This window comes from Phyllobates terribilis, unplaced genomic scaffold (assembly GCF_046119375.1).
Source record: "Phyllobates terribilis strain yellow unplaced genomic scaffold, ASM4611937v1 Scaffold_1__5_contigs__length_1240528914, whole genome shotgun sequence".
In the NCBI taxonomy this organism is placed as follows: Eukaryota; Metazoa; Chordata; class Amphibia; order Anura; family Dendrobatidae; genus Phyllobates; species Phyllobates terribilis.
This window is the reverse complement of record NW_027362761.1, coordinates 208,149,305-208,169,291: the sequence shown is the minus strand read 5'-3', so window position 1 is coordinate 208,169,291 and position 19,987 is coordinate 208,149,305. Positions and strand designations below refer to the sequence as shown.

The following is a 19,987-nucleotide window of genomic DNA, read 5'->3' as shown; positions in this document are numbered from 1 at the left end:
CCAAGAATATCAGTGACGCCAAAGGAATAGTGAACCTACGATAGATACTTTTAGGGCTCGCTTTCACTTGCAATGTAATCAGACGAGTGCAATCAGATTTTTTTATCGGATTGCACTCGGCAGAATGTTAACCTATGGGGCAACTCACATCTGCGATTGCATGCTGGATTCGGATCGCATACACCCATATAAGTGTATGGGTGAGTGTGAAACATCGCACTGCACTCAGATATCACCCGAATGCAGTGCGATTCCCAGAGACGCCAGAAATGGAGGGGATAGAGAAATGAATTTCTCCATCTCCTCCGCAGCTGTGCTGCGATCCACTGATGCGAGAGGATCGGAGCACGGAGAACTGACACTCGGCTCCCACTAGCAGCAGAGCCGGAGCAGAGTGACATTAGCATCTCGCATCCGATGCCATACCCTAGTGGGACCCCGGCCTTAGACATATAATTATGACCTGCTAATTCACATAGGAAAGATGGACTTCAGCACCTAGAAATATCGCAACATGAAGTTGCACAAAAATTTTGCAACATTTGGCGATTTTACGCCAGCCCTGGGATGCTTGCCAAAGTGGACGATGTTAGGTCTGGATGAGGTGTGAGGACGTCCTCCAACAAAGTTCCTCAAAATTTACACCACTTTATGCCAATTTATATAAGAATTTATTTGAAGAATAACTTGAAAATACAGTAATTGCTAATTTATGGTTGGCAAGCAATGGTCTACTATACATGGGTCACTCCATTAGTTGTCATGGGCATCTAAGACATTATCACTTTAGATTTTTTTGCTGATGTTGCTCTTCCAGAGATACATTTTCCATGTTCCACTAAACTATCTTGAATTAGTACTCGCCCAGTGACAAAGATCAGATATAAAATAAAAGAAGTCACTTAGTGTAACTACAAGCGAGACAGACTTCATCATCCACTTCACAAACACTCCAATAATGAATGTGAAGAACACTGCCAAATGCTGCAAGAGACCTTAAAAAATATCCCAGGGTTCTCTCTTCAAATGGACATACTCATACAGACTGGGAGCATGGCCCAGTGCTGACATCTTTATGATCTTTAACTTCCACTGAAATGTATAACAATTATGAAGTATCACAACTACTTTGGCACCATCAGGGGGATCTCTTCACTAACAGATGCCAAAGTGCCCCACTTGCTTGGACCTCAAGAGATCAGCTGTAATCTGTGGAGAAACCTGGTAGTAACAGTTCAAATTCCCTGCAGCACCACCGGAGGGGAATGTAGGTATTACACACTGCCTATTCACATCAACGGACTGTGTTATACAGGATTGGTCCTTCAGAGTGAGAGATGCTCATTGTAAGGTAGGTTTCACACAAACTATTCTCTCATCAGAAGACCCAGGCTGAATGCCAGGTCTACCGAACTAAGCTAACTGCTCCACAGCAAGAGACCTGGGAGTTGGGCCGGGTCTTACCAATGTGAAAATGGTCTGTGTTTCACAGATGTGTGATACCGGTCTAACCGTTTCCCATTCTGAACAACAGAGGTGGGTCCTAAATACCAAAACCCCATCTATCAACTCAGAGTTGCCTACTAAGCTATATGAAATAGAAATTGTAAACTGAACAACCCCTCTAAAGCCCAGTTCCACGTCCACAGCATGTATTACTATGGCTCTACACCTGAGCAACACCATTTCATTGCAGCTCTATCTCCTTAAGGCATAAAACTGTTGTGGATAGAGCAGTATGCAGCCAAACTGGGCCGGAGGGAAACTAAGCGCATGCATGGGAGGGGAGGCAGAGCAGGGCGATTTAGGGGAATAGTAAGCAGATAGGAGGGGTTTGCTTGGCGTTCCCGGACACCAAGCCTCTGGAAAACAGACTTTATAAAACCAGATTTCTCTGCAATCAGACCTCTGCTATGGGCCATACAGGTAAGTATTTACTTTTCTATCACCTGTATGCCCATAGTAGGTCTGATATCACCCAGGAGGTGACAGATTCCCTTTAACACCGTGAGTGGATCAACTTTTTCCTATAAAAGGATCTAATAAATGCTCTTTGTGACATGCAGAAGTAGTGCTGTTGCTTTAACAGCATTCAGCAACTATTAGAAGTAACACAAGCACATAAGACAGGAAGTGGTGTGCCCCAGAAGAATCCAGCAACTAGAGAGGTTAACACAGTCACAGGAGAAGGGGAGTGTTTTAACAGAGCCCCAGGGGGATTGTGGGGAACTTGTTTATTGTCTGGCTGGAGCTGAAGAAGATGGTGTGTGTGTGTTCTGTATCTCACAGAAGCCCCCTGCAAGTGAAAAGGATTCAAGTCAGGAGTGAAGCTAAGCACAGGTCAGGTACAGTTCCTGAACTAGCAGTGCAGAGTATTGTCAGGCAGAAAGATAAGGACTGTAAGAAGTGGTGTCACAGGGATCATCTCCCTCAGCAAACGCTCCCCCCCCCCTCCATCTCACTGTGCTGTACAGAATGCTGTGTTCATTAATATGCCTTTGCATTAGAACTGTGCTGTCCTGTACTACTAGGAAGACTGTGAACTGCTGTGCTGCTAAGGAAACTGTACTGCTTGTCACTGGAGCCTGTTGCTCATAAGGCTATGTGCCCACGATGCAGAAATGAAGCAGAAAATTTCTGCAGCATTTCTGCATCTCCCTGGCAGAAAAAACGCATGCAGATTGTGCATGCGTTTTTCCTGCAGAATACATGCGGATTCACATGCGTATCCACATGCGTTAACGCATGTGTTTCCACATGCGGACTGACAAGCACTTTCCAGGCGATAGCATCACTTGGAAAGTGCTTGACAACTAGGTCACACTGTATAAATCCATGCAAACGGCATGCATTTATACAGTGTGACCGAAAAAATAAAAAAATAAAGCTATACTTACCTCCGATGCCGCCGCGTGAGCTGTCGCGCTCCTTCCTGGTTCCTTCCTGGCTTGCCGGCATCTCGCGAGACAGCCTGCGGTCACATGACCGCGACGTCATCTCAGGTCCTGGAAGGAGAAGTGCTGCTGGGGCCGCCGGACAGGTGAATATAAACTTTATTATTTTATTCTTTTTTTTACAGGTACAATGGTACCCAGGTCTGGATGAGAGTCTTCTCTCCTCCAGAACTGGGTACCATCTGCACATTGAGACGCATGTTATCCGCTTGTACAAATGTACAGACACGGATTCTATGCATCTCAATGCAAGTCAATGGCGGCGCTTCCGCAAAATTAATGAACATGCTGCGGATTTATGAGCGCTGCAGAAACGCTGCGGAAAAATCCGCAGCATGTGCATTGACATTGTGGAATGCCATTGGGGACAAAGGGGTGCGGATTACCATGCGGTTTCGATGCGTTTCCGCTGCGGAAACGCATGAAAAACGCATCGTGTGCACGCAGCCTAAGACTTAATTTGCACTGGCTGTGCGGCTTCTTATTAAATGCTACCATTTATGAGGACTCTTGTCAAGTGTGTCTGATCAGCAAGTGAAACAACCTATGTGTCTGTGCCTGAGGGTCAATACCCCTGTGTGCCTGAGAGAAGCTGCAGCACATGGTCTATGGTCGCCCTGAGTAACGGTTCCCCCAGGATTCCAAAGAATTCATGTAACCTGTCTCGCCCCTATCTGAACCTAGCGGCGGGCGTGTAACTTTATATTTAGTTGGGATCTACACTAAAAACATCTGGGTTTGTATATATACAGGATTATACTGTCCTGCCATACTTGTAATTATAATACATGATTTTAAACCTCTTTGTGATGCTACTTATTAATATGTTTGTTTAGCGTTCCCATAACAACGTAGGTGTTACAAGTGGGAGGAGTTAGGAGTGGCCAATTAATCTCCCACCATAAATAGCATCCTATGTCTCTGTGTAGGAGTATGACATTTTTCTAATTTATTGCTTGATAGGTCGACTGGTGCAGTTTTAATTTTATATGTCGGGATGAATAAAGAAGATTTTTGAGGAATATACTCTGTGCCTTTGATACTTGATGAGGCATAACACTATGTTTGGCTATAGTATGGCTCATGTCCTGCATATTTTACCAGTTTTATCCTTTGTATATATTCTCGTGTTCAGGAACAACAGCATATAGGACATCAAACAGCATTACTAAGCAGTGTAGTTGTGAATCCAGCCCTAGGATGAGGTAAAACGTTAATTAGAAAGTAGTAGAAGGGGCATATTGGGAGTCTGGAATTCTCTCTTTTTAAACATAGATTTCAATAGGCAGCTGTAATATGATCCCTCAGTGAGCAGACAATCTGTGTTTCATAGTGAATGGCAAGTTCAAAAGGCAGGAGAAGAAGTGACTCATAGGAAAAAACATTTTGCTGATAAGATATATTACAATATATATTACAATTTCTTATATTCGCTTGTTCTATTGATTTTTGCAGTTTGTTGAAGCGACTAACCATTTTAATTATGCACTGTGGGTCATTTCCATTAACAAAGTTTCCACAGCACATGGGTAAAATGTGTTATATATCATCCACTTGCCTGGTACATTAATCCACTAAAGATTTTACTGCCGCAAATCCACAGGTAAAATCTGCAGGATTTCTATTACATTTAAACTTATCCGTAAAGGAATATTTTACAACTGCACCAGTGAATTAAAGTGGTTGACCACTACTTGGACAACCCCTTCACAATCACTATGTTTCCTCCAAGCAAAATAATATCAGATATACTCATCAGTGTGGGGGGGCAATCCCTGCAGCAAATCAGCGGCCTCTTCACTCTCCCCTCCTTCGGACAAACTAGACATCCAGAGAAAGAGCTGCGGCGGCAGTCTCTCACAAACTCCGGATATTAGTTATGTCCAAATGAGGGAAGAGTGGATAGGAAGCTGATGGGCTACAGGGATTGCATGACGTAATGTCACGCGAGCCCTGAGATAGCCAGTTCCGAAACCGCTGGAACAGCGCCTATACTGGAGTATAGCTGCTATTATTTTATTTGAGGGAAACAGCGATAGAGAAGGTATTGTCCGAGTAGTGGACAACTCCTTTAAGCTATTTGTACACTATTTTGTACAGTAAGTAGGGTGTTCGCATACGTTTACTATACTCAATGGATCATATAATATGAATATCGGTAAGCATAACTAGAGCAGAAAGTAGTTTTCCTCTCAGGACAAACCCCATAAACATGACCTTAAAAAGGGCAATATTGTTGTCCTAGTCTCCTTAATCAGCCATAGCGGAGATCCACTGCAAAATGTGACTTACTTGCTCGGAATATGGTTACCAATTGAATGCAATAAATAATTGAAAAATACTGTATGTAATTTGCCCTGACCTAAACAGCTTTTTGACCGATATTCCAACAAATAGACACCCATAATCCGCTCACCATCAGGGGAGGTTGTCAAATTAGGGGACACTTGCCAGTCTTTCAGACAAGGCGTAGGGCAATGAAGCATGTACTGTTACGTACTGCCAAGGACTACTGATAGCAAATTTATGCAATACTTATACCTGGGCTGTAAAACAAGATCACACTCCGCATTCGTTTATTCATTCATCATTATGCAATAACCTTTAATAAGAAATAACTCGGATCCAGAGACAAAAGTGTGTTTCAATAAACAAGTGCAAAGTACATGCAAGTTCATTTCTTCTTGATCATCATTTTCCCAGCAGGCCACAAAGCACTAGTTAGCAATTATTAAAGCAATTTATAGAAATTTATTATGGAAATTAACAAATCATTGGACAGTGCCAGAGTGTGTCTAGTCAAGCAAGGCTGTTCGCTTGGGGTGTAGCCACAATGTGAAAGGGGTTGCTCTAGACAACTTCTCTAAATTTTGGTTCACACTACTTTTTGGAATTTTCACTACGAGCTCTGTCTGAAGAAATAATTATAACCACAATAATTGCATTAATTTTTGCTACAATTGTGCTTTAAAAATGTTTTCACAAATGGAATTCTACACAGAAATAAAGCTAAGCATACTTGTCCTTACACCTGCTTAAATAGATTTCACCAGCCTGAAAACTTTGTTTAAAATTGGCAGAGAGTATTCACATACCCAAACTTTATACTCCAACCTAATAAAGCTTGAACTTGAGCAGATACAGCACACACCACATATCATGTCTGCAATAATACAAGTAACCAGCCAACTCTTATTATCATTATTAGGATACCACTTAGGCTGTGTTCACACGATGCGTATTTCATGCGTTTCCGCGGCGTTTTTGCAGTTGCGTAAACGCCGCGGAAACGCATGAAAAACGCATGGTAGAAGGGAAGCAATGTTCCCCAATGGAAATCCGCATGTGCTGTGCCCATGATGCGGATTTTTCCGCAGCGTTAACGCTGCGGTCAAAAATCCGCAGCATGTCAATTAATTTTGCGGAAACGCGGCGATTTCGCCGCCATTGACTTGCATTAGAACGCGCCAATTCCGCAAGACAGCATTTGTACTTGCGTAATTGGTGCGTTCTAATATGCGGATGGTACCCGGGTGTGGAGGAGAGGAGAGTCTCATCCACACCCAGGTACCATTAAAAAAGCTGTAAAAGAAGAATAAAATAAAAAATAAATGTATTCTTACCATCTGTCGGCCCGCACAGCGCTCCTGCTTGGTTCCCGGCACTGGCAGTGACGTCAGAGTCATGTGACGGGTCACGTGACGCTGACGTCGGCAGGTCTTTCAATTCAAAGTTGCCGGCAGCCGGGAGAACGGAGTGTAAAGCAGGACAGCGCGGGCCATCGGAGGTAAGTATATACACTCTCTCGGTTCACACTGTATAAATCCATGCTGTTTGCATGGATTTATATAGTGTGACCTAGTTATCAAGCACTTTCCAGGTGATGCTAACATCGCCTGGAAAGCGCTTGTCAATCTGCATGCGGAAACGCATGTGAATCTGCATGTGGATCCGCATGTATTCTGCAGGAAAAACGCATGCACAATCTGCATGCGTTTTTTCTGCCAGGGAGATGCAGAAATGATGCAGAAATTTTCTGCTTCATTTCTGCATCGTGTGCACATACCCTTATAGAAGCTTATCAGTGAAAAAACAAAATAATGAAAACATTGTATTATAATATGGCGAATTGCAGTAAAACATTGGAGACACATGAAAACGTACAAGAAAATGGCATAAATAGCAATACTTCTATCTAAAGTAATTGCGGTCACTGCTCAGCAGATGCAGGCTGGTATACGAGAGAAGAGGGCATATGCCATTTTAATGCAGTTTATAAAGTAAATTCCAGAAATGTAGAGGGAATACCTTTACATATCCTGTTATCGGATCAACCTGTCCCATCAGGCCAATATCAAATCAGGGCTGTTGAGTTGGTAAGCCAAACCTCTGACTCCTCAATTTCCATGACTCGGACTCCACAGCCCGGCCTCACTACTGAGCATGTACATAAAGAGCAGTACAGATTCATCTCAACTGAAAGCCGAGATCCTTAGATCAGGAACAGAACAGACATTTATAGGACATTTCATAACTTTCCTAAATTCTTATAAAAACATTTACAGCACATACTGCATTTAGCATTTGACTACTGTACGCAATTCATTATATACTGTATTTTAGGAGTCGTTCCATTTTATACCGACTCCACCAAAATTGACTCCGACGACTCAGCACTGATATCAATCTAAAGTGATGTATGTAAAGCTGGCCATACACACTACACAGACAGTTATCTCTCCCGATGTCTCCATACACATGCGCACTCAGCTTGGCCAAGTGTTCAAGTGTTTTCAACAGGGAGAGAGACACTTCTGTCAGCTGCTTGTCTCCCCTAAAAATAAAAGTATCTAGTGTTACATTTCCAGCAGCCCAATCATTCACTCCCCCAAAGGTTCTGAGAGTTGAGAGGCCCCCATACACATCATGTACAGTACAGACCAAAAGTTTGGACAGACCTCATTTAAAGAAATTTCTGTATTTTCATGACTATGAAAATTGTACATTCACACTGAAGGCATCAAGACTATGAATTAACACATGTGTAATTATATAGTTAACAAAAAAGTGTGAAAAAACTGAAAATATGTCTTATATTCTAGGTTCTTCAAAGTAGCCACCTTTTGCTTTGATGACTGCTTTGCACACTCTTGGCATTCTCTTGATGAGCTTCAAGAGGTAGTCACCAGAAATGTTCTTCCAACAATCTTGAAGGAGTTCTCAGAGATGCTTAGCACTTGTTGACCCTTTTGCCTGCACTCTGCGGTCCAGCTCACCCCAAACCATCTCGATTGGGTTCAGGTCTGGTGACTGTGGAGGCCAGGTCATCTGGCATAGCATCACATCACTCTCCTGCTTGGTCAAATAGCCCTTACACAGCCTGGAGGTGTGTTTGGGGTCATTGTCCTGTTGAAAAATAAATGATGGTCCAACTAAACGCAATCCGGATGGAATAGCATGCCGCTGCAAGATGCTGTGGTAGCCATGCTGGTTCAGTATGCCTTCAATTTTGAATAAATCCCCAACAGTGTGACCAGCAAAGCACCCCCACACATCACACCTCCTCCTCCATGCTTCACAGTGGGAACCAGGCATGTAGAGTCCATCCGTTCACCTTTTCTGCATCGCACAAAGACACAGTGGTAGGAACCAAAGATCTCAAATTTGGACTCATTAGACCAAAGCACAGATTTCCACTGGTCTAATGTCCATCCCTTGTGTTCTTTAGCCCAAGCAAGTCTCTTCTGCTTGTTGCCTGTCCTTAGCAGTGGTTTCCTAGCAGCTATTTTACCATGAAGGCCTGATGCACAAAGTCTCCTCTTAACAGTTGTTGTAGAGATGTGTCTGCTGCTAGAACTCTGTGTGGCATTGACCTGGTCTCTAATCTGAGCTGCTGTTAACCTGTGATTTCTGAGGCTGGTGACTCGGATAAACTTATCCTCAGAAGCAGAGGTGACTCTTGGTCTTCCTTTCCTGGGGTGGTCCTCATGTGAGCCAGTTTCTTTGTAGCGCTTGATGGTTTTTGCAACTGCACTTAGGGACACTTTCAAAGTTTTCCCAATTTTTCGGACTGACTGACCTTCATTTCTTAAAGTAATGATGGCCACTCGTTTTTCCTTTACTTAGCTGCTTTTTTCTTTCCATAATACAAATTCTAACAGACTATTGAGTAGGACTAACAGCGGTTTATCCACCTAACTTCTGCGCAACACAACTGATGGTCCCAACCCCATTTGTAAGATAACAAATCCCACTTATTAAACCTGACAGGGCACACCTGTGAAGTGAAAACCATTTCCAGTGACTACCTCTTGAAGCTCATCAAGAGAATGCCAACAGTGTGCAAAGCAGGCATCAAAGCAAAAGGTGGCTACTTTGGAGAACCTGAAAATATGTCTTATATTCTAGTTGTTTCACACTTTTTTGTTAAGTATATAATTCCACATGTGTTAATTCATAGTTTTGATGCCTTCAGTGTGAATATACAATTTTCATAGTCATGAAAATACAGAAAAATCTTTAAATGAGAAGGTGTGTCCAAAATTTTGGTCTGTACTGTATGTGTATGATGGCTATAAATTGACAATTGATTTAATTAAAACCTGTCTTAAAATTGATCCTACATGTGAAAAGTGTGTGTGACAATTACAATGTAAACGGCATAGGACATATATCAGAAAGTCAACTCTACTATAGGGAACAAAAAGATTTTATGTTAAGACCATCCTAACAAGAAAGTAAAATGAGAATTGGTTTGATCCTGACAAAATACTTGTGGGTGTAAGAAACAAACTCAGGCCAATGTCATATCTGTAAGATCGGTCTAAAAAGGTCACATGAGGAAGAACCTTCAAGGTAATTATCATAGTAAGATCATGTTTCATTGCAATTTACAGGTCATTCACTTCTATCAGCCACCTCCACAACATTGCTAAAGAAAAGTGTATCTGGTAATTCAGAAGACCTCGATAAAGACTTTTTCAAACTGTTGTAGTTAGATAGCTATTCTAAGGCAGGATTCACACATGCCATTTTTAATGCAGTTGTTTCGGCTAAAGACAAAAAGACTGATAAAGGAGTGGAAAATATACACAAAGGACTAATACTACTTCTGCTGGATTTAGTCTCAAAAAACGACATTGTGTTTTAGCCATTGGGTGGTCAACAATGATTTTTACCATTTTCTATGCTACAAGAAACTGAATTCTGCCATGTGAACAGACAACATCAGTCCATTACAGTTTTCCTTTAGCACATTAATGCCTACAAAAATAACATACTATATTGGATACCTGGAAATCCGTAGACTTTCACTGATGTAGGTCAGCGTTCATACATACCATGTTTCAGAAGACATGCGAGACATTAATGACTATGCCACTGGCATCCATAAGCAGTTGCTAGTTATTTAGAGGGAAAGTGGGGGGCTTCAGTATTTGCTCTTGTCTGGGGAGGGGGGGGGCTGAAAGTAAAGTAGATGAGACCTATTGTAAGGGAAGAATCCCATCCATTGTTATGTGACTACTGTAGTGTGAGTGATGGAGGAGGGAAGCCACCCACTGACGTCCCTCCCTGCACAGTTATCTACAGTTATCTATTTAGTAGATTAGATGTGAAAAGTTTCTATGATCAGCAGTCAGAGCCACATACATCATGTGCAAATTATACTGTCACCGGTGCAAACTTTAGGTTTCTAACTGGTGTCACCCCACCCTAAGCAAAGTGATGATGGAGTGTGAAGCAGATGCTAATGAGGACATCTGATAGTCTCACACTCCGCAGCGATCTCTCCAGGGGTATTTTCATTGCCATCAGATTTGGTGCGTTTTAGCTGCTGTGGTTACTTACAGCAATGGCCAGTTGTCATGAATACATTTTGTAAAAGCTCACTTTACCCAATATGGTAAAAAATTCACCTTTTCATGGCCGGTTGATATTTTTTTAATTAAAACTACAGCATGTTCTATATTTTGTGTGCGTTTCGCTCAATTTACCTTAATTGGGGAAAAAGGTAGCACCCAAACCAATCATAATTGTAGAGAAACTAATAGTGAAAGCGTTTTTAAATGTCTTTAACATGAGTTCATTCATGCTGCGGCCCTCAAAATATGCAGTTGGACTTGGTCTTGCTAATATTACATCCCACGTGCCCTTAATTCTACCTTGGCATGCCTTCGATTTCATAGGGAGGAATATGGAATGGATGGGTCTCCATTTGGCACCTGACAAAGCCTGTGCAGCTCTGTACTAAGGCGCCATTCAGAATACATGCACTGCCATATAGGCTCCATGCACAGAGATCTAGCAGGTGTATGGGCCCTAAAAGACGCACTTGGGGCATGTGCACACAACCTTTTCCTTCCGACGGCTTTGCTGGGGGTTTAGTCGTCGTATTTTGCAGCAGCGCCGCCATCTTTCAACTATAAAGAGCAGATTGCTTCCAAACTAAGCTGCCCGAAGAATGTACATTTTACTTGTTTCAACTGCTTCTGAACCCCGAAGCAGTTAAAAGAAGTAACAAAAGACTGAACATGTGCACAGCAATGTCATTTTTACATTGCTGTGCTTTATGCTCTATTTTACGGTGGTTTTGCAATGTTACTTCATGCAGAATCCACCTGAAAAAGATGCGGTGTGCTTATAACCTTGTAGTATCGCTTCAATAAGGACTAGACGTAAAGTCTGAGCAGTGCTATAAAATTTCTGGCAAATCAGCAAAGCTATCATACACGTACAGGAAAATGGTCACACATTAGTGTATTCACTATACAATCACCATTACCCACATACCTGAAATGGACAATAATTTACCCATACAATAGCTGTGTCCATACAACCAGCATAGCTATGTAAGCGATAGCCCTTTATGAACATACAGTACATTAATTCCTGGACTACATATATAAACTATTGTAAGTGATAGCCCTTAATCCCTAATGTCACATTTTTTATAATTAGAATTATATTCCCAGATCAATGAACAGTGCAGAAAATAAAAATAAAGGTCATTCTTAGAGTAAGAAACACTGAGTCACAAGTGGGTTACAGCTGGAACCTAGTATATAATTTTCACATGAGTCGCCTGAGTCTAGCTTAACCAATGCTAACGGCCCTCCTATTACTAGTGGAAAGTGTAATTATAATTATACACATTTAGCACAGTGGCAGCATAAAAGAACTGTCAATCAAAATAAGCAGTCCTCATCCCGTCCAACGGCTGCCGCTTACCTTCCAAGCTCTTCTCCGATGTCATAAAAATCCTCCAGGTTCTCCTGTCTGAACACTGTCATGGCGGCTCAATGCTCTGTACACGTCCACTGTTTTAGACACCTGGAAGTCATCACAACCCAGTCAGATAGCTGAGATCATTGGACATCTCACATTTCCTGTATAGAAAAAAAGAAGCAAATATCAATATATGGTAATCCTGTATACATAGCATGTATGTGTATATATATATATATATATATATATATATATATATATATATATACATATACACATATATATACACACACACACCGCTGACAACTAAGGATCCCCCATAGACATCTCTCCTCTGATCCCTAACTGGCATCGTCTGGCAGTTGGGCACTTCTTGAACCATGCAGGACTCTGTCCATGTGCAGGCATTGATATAGTGACAGTTAGCTAGTTGCTAGTGGTCGTAACCATGGATACCTAAGGTCCTGCAAAGCCTGCTCGTGAGGAAAGAGACATAGCCAATCAGAAAAACTATACTACATTTCTAATTGGAGGAATTTGTTAATATTATTATTAGTACATCTACTACATAATGGGATAGGATCTTGGAGATGGGAATACCCCTTTAAGGCTCCCATAGACATTAGACAGACGTTGTCTGAACCTGCTGATATCGATGGGGTTGGCCTACAGTCTAATGTGTATGGGACTCACCCACAGATCATTGTTGGGCGTGATAATGATCAGCCATGCTAATCCTTAAACATACTAAGCCATGGAGGCTTTACATGTTTAGCACCTAGATATAGCACTCCATCTGCAGCTGTACAAAAGATGTTATATTCTAAGTCTTGGTTGTAACAATATACACTTGATGTATTCTTTTGAGGCTCTACATAATATCAATTTCTGAACAGGTCAAGCATAAAATGAAAGATCTGTAACGTCGTTGTGATGCATAGTAAGAAATGTGTTTGTTTTTCAACTTTTTCCAAAACTAAATAATATACAGTAGGTCGGGTTGGCTGAATTTTTCCTTCAACACATTTTCTGGTTAATTAAAAAGATAGGAATCCTATCAATCAGCCACTTGGCCCCTTGAAAAGAAAATTTCACACAAAGTGTGAGATATTAATCACATTTAATAATAAATATATCCAAAATCCCAAATGAATATAGTTTACTGGATATGACATACATACACATACAGTAGATTGATCCAAGCAGGACAAAACAAAAAAAATCCCTGATAATTCCCTAAAAAGCAATGTAGGAAACTTCAGATTGAGTCTCAACTAACAGAGATGTACAATAAAGCACCCAAGTCAATGTTAAATCAGTGCAAATGACCATGGGAAAAGAATATCCGATGGGAAACCTTAAAATGTCTGTAGGCTAACAGTAAACAATGACTAACCAAAACACACAAATCCTCAACTACCTGTGGACATGGTGGAACAAGGTCTGGGCTGACCACACAAGCAACTCGACGCGCGTTTCGCTTCTTCATCAGGGGGCCAAAAGGTGGATTCTGCCTCTTAAATTACTGTTAGCCCAAGTACGAAGCCTATCGTTCAGCAATGTGACCTCAGTTACCTGTCACTGATTTTTTTTTTTTTTTTTTTAATTAATTTATTTATTTTTTTAGGAAAACCACCTAGTCTAGGAAATCAGGTGAAACTGTGGTCAAAAGTGCAGGAAACCATAGCTCAGCCCAAATTTTTTTTATAAAGTGGGTGATGTGACAAGCTAGAGATGGTGATATGGTGGCACTAGTTATTTTCTAGATGTGTCCCAGCCAGGATGTCTGATGGCATTTTCCAGCTAACCAGTAACTTTCCCTCTCTATTTATAATCTATGTTGGTGATTTATACAGTAGAAAATCCGCATTACTCTCAGGGTTATGGGCTAGAATGTGTATATAGACAAACAATGCAAAATATGTCTATGTTTTACATAGGCTAAAAATGGAGAACCACAACGCAGAGAAGAGTTTCACTTCCTTCAAGCATATTTTCTTCTGAAGTCACAGAGATGTGTATTGCCCCAGCTCAGCTTCCTGCAATAATAAGCCAGAATGGCGGGAGCGTCTTGTAATTGTCCCGAATGTTACAAGGTAGCAGTACAATTTCTAGTATATGCAGGGCCTGTAAGCTGTACACAGAATGATACATAAACATTCTTATATCAGTAAGACCTCAGATAGGTGGTCAGAGAAGCGGAAGAAGTCAGGGACATGGGCAAAAAACGTCCACTGAAAGCTCAAAATAAAATATGGGTTCAGCTATTACCACTGCGTTTGTAGCCAGCGGAACAGCCTGACTGGCCTTCTCCGTCTAGTCGTGTGAAATTCCACATTATACCGCAGTTCTGGGCTGAAAACAAGACTTTCTGAATTACTGGGTGCTGGTTAAAAGGAATCTAAAGGGAGAAGATCTAGATGGGTAATCCCATCCCAAATGGGTGATCCTTTGTCCCACCTCTAAGACACAGAACTACTGCAACAATAGGGTCGAGCGCACTTACTCAGCTATTTTTGGATCATCAATAGAAGTGAATGGCGCTTGGGAGCCCATTGCCCAATTTATAGCAGTTACAAAACGGGCCCCAATCTCAGGATAGGTGAGAGTCTCAGACGTGGAACCTCAATTGGACATTCATGGCATATCCTGTGTGAGGAGACGGTAATGTCGGATTCACTACACCAGTTCAAGCGGGGACTGGATGCATTTCTAGATACCAGGCAGATTTCAGCATATACTTAAAAATAAAATAAAATAGTAGGTTGATACAGGGATTTATTCTGACTGCTGGTTTCAGAGTCGGGAGGGAATTTTTCCTCAGGTGAAGATTGGCCAAATCATTTGGGGTTTTTGCCCTCCTCTGGATCAACTTTAGCAATTACAGAACTAACAGGTCGAACTTGATGGACGCAAGTCTTTATTCGGCTTTACAAACTATGTTACTATGTGTACATGTCATACATGTCTACCATCAGAATACCCTTGGCTGGGTACCCACAATTTGTTTTTGATGCTGCATATTCTTACTGCATTAAAAACGAGGCGTCTTAGGCTATGTTCCCACATGTTGTGTTTTTTTCAGTCAGAAATCTGATCTCTGGCAGGAAATCAGCTGTTGTTGCGTTTTTTGATGCATTTTGTCACTGTCCTTCTGTCTCTATGCATGTACATAAAGTTTTGTGAAAAAAAAGAACCCCATTCTATTTTACCATCAAAAACGCTGAAAAAAATGTACCTGCGTTTTTTGGTGTGTTTTTTTCAGCATTTTTTTCTCCACCCTTTACTTCCTATGGGTGAAAAAACGCTGCAAAAAACGCTGAAAGAAGTGACATGCTCTATTTTCCAAGAACACAACCAAGGCACAAAATACACAGCAAAAAAAAAAGAAGTGTGAACAGAGAATTCTGGTTTCTCATAGACTTTGCTGGTACTAAAAAATGCAGCTGAAAATTTGCATAAAAATCTGAAGCAAAATACGCTGAAAAACCCAACGTGTGTGAACATAGCCTTACAGTTCCAGCAAAGTGGGTGGGATTTAGAAAAATCTCATGTCCACTGTGCTTTTATTTTGAGCAGCTCAAACTGATCTGCGGTGCGTGATTCACATGCCCAGCATGTCAATTTCTCTTGCGGCTATGCAGGTTTTTCCCATACAACCCCATTAGATACGGAAAACCCACAGGTAAAAAACGCATGAGATTTTAGTGCATTTCCACGGCGGAAACGCATCAAAAACATATGTGATCTACACACAAAGCGGCTTTATTTATAACATGACATCCCAAAAAGACAAAAATTGCAGAGTCAAAAATGAGATAAAAACGCACTCAAAAATACAAATAACCCAATAGGTGCAGAGAATCAGCAACATCAAAAACTCATTGTGAGAACATAGTATTATGGTAGGTACATAATGCTTGTGCCTACCGACAGGTGCATACGCTGTGATAAATACAGAAGTGGTGACGTGTTTCTATTATATTTTATTTCTGATTGTTCCACTCCTGGTTTTGGTTTACAAATACTGTAAAATACTGACCTAATACTGAGGTGTGAATGTGGCCTTGGAAAAAGCATTCCAGCTACAGTTAAGCAACGGTACTGGCCAGAGTCCAAAAGAAGGAACACAGTTTGGGCCTATGGCCATGTCCCAGTATACATCGGGAGAAGCTCCTGACGTATACTGTGGGCTCATGTACAGATGTAGTGTGCACTTAGTCTTATAAGTTAATAACCTCATAAAAGCTGGGTGCATCCAGGGAAAGCTGGGTGAAAAGAAACCTACAGAGTTGTATAGGAGATGAGCTGGAACAATTGAGGCTTCTCTAGGGCTGTCGGATTTCTGTGTTATCAGTCTTTGACATATGGTGTGTGTTCTCTGTGTGTATTAGGGCTTACAGGCCGTTCTTTTGGATTTCACATTTTGAATGAGGACTATGAATACAGCATTTACACAATTAGCGATCACATTAGAAAAAGTGTTGGGGTGTTTCTGTATTAATGGGTGGAGGAAACGGGTGACTTTCAAATCGTTCCTTGCTATAGAGTACCGTATTTTGCAGATTATAAGACACTCCCCAAATTTTGGGGAGGAAAATAGGATTTTTTTTTTTTTTTTAATAAAATGGTGGTGCATCTCATCCGCTTTTACGGTAGCTTCCCTGGGGTGGGGGGGGGGGCGGCAGCGGTGGAGTGGGGTGCCAGGTGGCAGGGTTGCTGATGCAAGAAGCTGGTGGCGGCCCCCAGGCTGTTAGGAGGTAGAGTTTGGTGGAGATAGGAGTGAGGCGATGCTGCGGGTCCCAGGCTTGTAGGAGGTGGTGTTCGACGGTGTGGAGGCTATGACGACATTTTGTGAAAGCCCGGAGCCCCCCGCACTTTCCATGCTTCTCAATGCAGTGGATTCAGGGAAAATGGCTGCCGGAGGCGGCGTATGCGCAACTGAGATAGGGGGAGACGAGATCTCAGTCTGCGCATTCACCGCCTCAGGCAGCCATTTTCCCACATTGAATAGCATGGAAAGTGCGGGGGGCTCCGGGCTTTCAAAAAATGTCGTCAGAGCCCCTGCACCGCCAAACACCACCTCCAACCAACCACTCCTGCCGCCGCCAGAACATTCCTGCAGCTGCGACCCTGGGACCCCGCTCCACTGCAGCCGGTAAGCTACATTCGGATTATAAAATGCACCCCTCACTTTCCCCCAAATTTGAGAGGGGGGGGGGGGGGGGGGGGAGTGTCTTATAATATGAAAAATACGGTACTTTTTTGTGTTTTGGAACACTGGCAGGCTATTGAGACATCCAATTCACCAAGATTTGTAAAATTAAAGAAAAACAAGAATCCTCCAACATCTTTTCTTGGCTGAATCAGAAGCGTGAATGACTAATAATACTCCATATATTTTTCTGCTTCCCACCCAGCTTTCCCAGGAGAAATTTTTACTTTAGTGCCAAATTCTGGGCCACAGCATTGTTTGTCATCAAACACTTAAAACGAAATGTAAGATTAACGCATATTTACTAAGCTTCAACCAAGCTTTCCATCGAACATTTCATATTTGCCTAAGATTTATTTTTAATTCTGTCACTGTGGATTTATATTTATTCCTCCCAATGCCCTACAAGTAGTCACAGCTGAGTTTGTAGGAATTTATTTCCAACCCAGCTTTTTGGGGACCTCTCCTTTTACAACATTAGTACTTTAGGGTGAATCCATGTGTGTAGTAATAACCCCCCTGACAAATCTGACACAAAATCAGCACGCACTTATTACATGTGGATTTACAAAATATGAAATAGTCAGCAATACTGTGGCAAATCTGCCTTGAAACCTGTACATAGGACTCAGATTCTGTGGCAGATTAGGCAGGGGCGTACAATACTGCTCATGCCCTACATTTAAAATCCATTTGTGTTTGGCTTAAATGGATACAAAAGGGAAGATATATTAGTTTTTCCTTTATATTTTTCCTTCTTTTTGGATCCTCTCCAGGTTTTGACACGAAAATCTGCCACGAAAACTGCCTAAAAAAATCAACCAGGAAAGCTGCATGCATCATTAATGCCTTATACTGAAAAAGTTGGGACTAAAATTTATATGATCTGTACAGAAAACTTTTGTCGTAGCTGTCAGAGAAAAAAAAAAAAAGAATTGTAAGATCCCCCCATAGTCTGAGTATCTTTAAGACAATCACTGGAACGTCAGCACTTGGCAATCACTTTGATCAGCACATAATCTTACTGTACGGCGATTATTCTGCTTGTCCCGGAGGGCTCATTTCTTAGGGGTCAAGCGGACATGACCACCTTTCCCCATACAGATGATGGGGACAGCCATCTCTGGGTCTGTGCGGCCAGCCATATAGGTCTGGTCTCCACAGTCCATGCCCTATTCATGGATGGGCTGTGATCACACTACTGTCGTACACTGCTACTGCCAATGACAAACCTATCAGACCATCATTATCAGACAGCACTGATCAATCACATATTGCCAATATTCATTAACCACCATCTGCAGGGATCCCCAAAATATCTCAGCTCAGAGACAGCCGCCCCCCACAGCACCCCTATCTATCATGGTGGGGTGCACATCAGGCTCTGCTCTACAATAAAGCCCAGCCTTTCCTATCAGTGCCAACAGATAGGAGACTGCCCCTTCTTCCCAATCACCGAGGCAGCAATAGCAACAAGGGAAGCTGAGAGCAGAAGAAAGGGCGCTGTGGCTTACCAGACAATGCCAGGGCGCCATGGGGCTGCAGCAGCACACACCAAGGGACAATGCTCCGGCACAACATGCGACCAGTCCGGAGGTGCAATGTCTTCTCCACCGAGCACACACCAGCAGAGCTGCCGGGGAGTACACAGCCTGGAGGAGGAGGAGGAGGAGAGCAGGGAGGAGGCGCTGTGTCTGGAGGGGAGGGGTGAAAGACAGGCAGGTACACTGCTCTGAGGGACTGGCCACCTTACCTCACAGTCTGCCTCTCAGTATCTCCTCCTGGTCATACTGACCTGTGCTGGATGCTAGTACTGGCAATAAGCCCTCCTAATGATAACCTTACCTCACAGTCTGCCCCTCAGTATCTCCTCCTGATCATACTGACCATGTGCTGGATGCTAGTACTAGCAGTAAGCCCTCCTAATGATAACCTTACCACACAGTCTGCCCCTCAGTATCTCCTCCTGGTCATACTGACCGTGTGCTGGATGCTAGTACTGGCAATAAGCCCTCCTAATGATAACCTTACCTCACAGTCTGCCCCTCAGTATCTCCTCCTGGTCATACTGACCGTGTGCTGGATGCTAGTACTGGCAATAAGCCCTCCTAATGATAACCTTACCTCACAGTCTGCCCCTCAGTATCTCCTCCTGGTCATACTGACCGTGTGCTGGATGCTAGTACTGGCAATAAGCCCTCCTAATGATAACCTTACCTCACAGTCTGCCCCTCAGTATCTCCTCCTGGTCATACTGACCGTGTCCTGGATGCTAGTACTGGCAATAAGCCCTCCTAATGATAACCTTACCTCACAGTCTGCCCCTCAGTATCTCCTCCTGGTCATACTTACCTGTGCTGGGTGCTAGTACTGGCAATAAGCCCTCCTAATGATAACCTTACCTCACAGTCTGCCCCTCAGTATCTCCTCCTGATTAAATTGACCATGTGCTGGATGCTAGTACTGGCAATAAGCCCTCCTAATGATAACCTTACCTCACAGTCTGCTCCTCAGTATCTCCTCCTGGTCATACTAACCGTGTGCTGGATGCTAGTACTGGCAATAAGCCCTCCTAATGATAACCTTACCTCAC

General features: G+C 42.5%; 1 protein-coding gene across 2 annotated transcripts in view; it reads right to left on the bottom strand.

Moving 5' to 3' along the window:
- DAPK1 (death associated protein kinase 1) overlaps nt 1–19,085 on the bottom strand; it is a 195,487-nt gene extending 176,402 nt beyond the window's left edge. For both annotated transcript variants that reach the window (XM_073670967.1, XM_073670968.1), the window contains exons 1-2: nt 18,909–19,085; nt 12,183–12,340 (exon numbers count right to left, since the gene is read on the bottom strand). In XM_073670967.1, the coding sequence (XP_073527068.1) occupies nt 12,183–12,244 (62 nt within the window). In that variant the 5' untranslated portion in view covers nt 12,245–12,340; nt 18,909–19,085. The remainder of the gene's footprint in view (nt 1–12,182; nt 12,341–18,908) is intronic.
- Nucleotides 19,086–19,987: the final 902 nt, after the last annotated feature.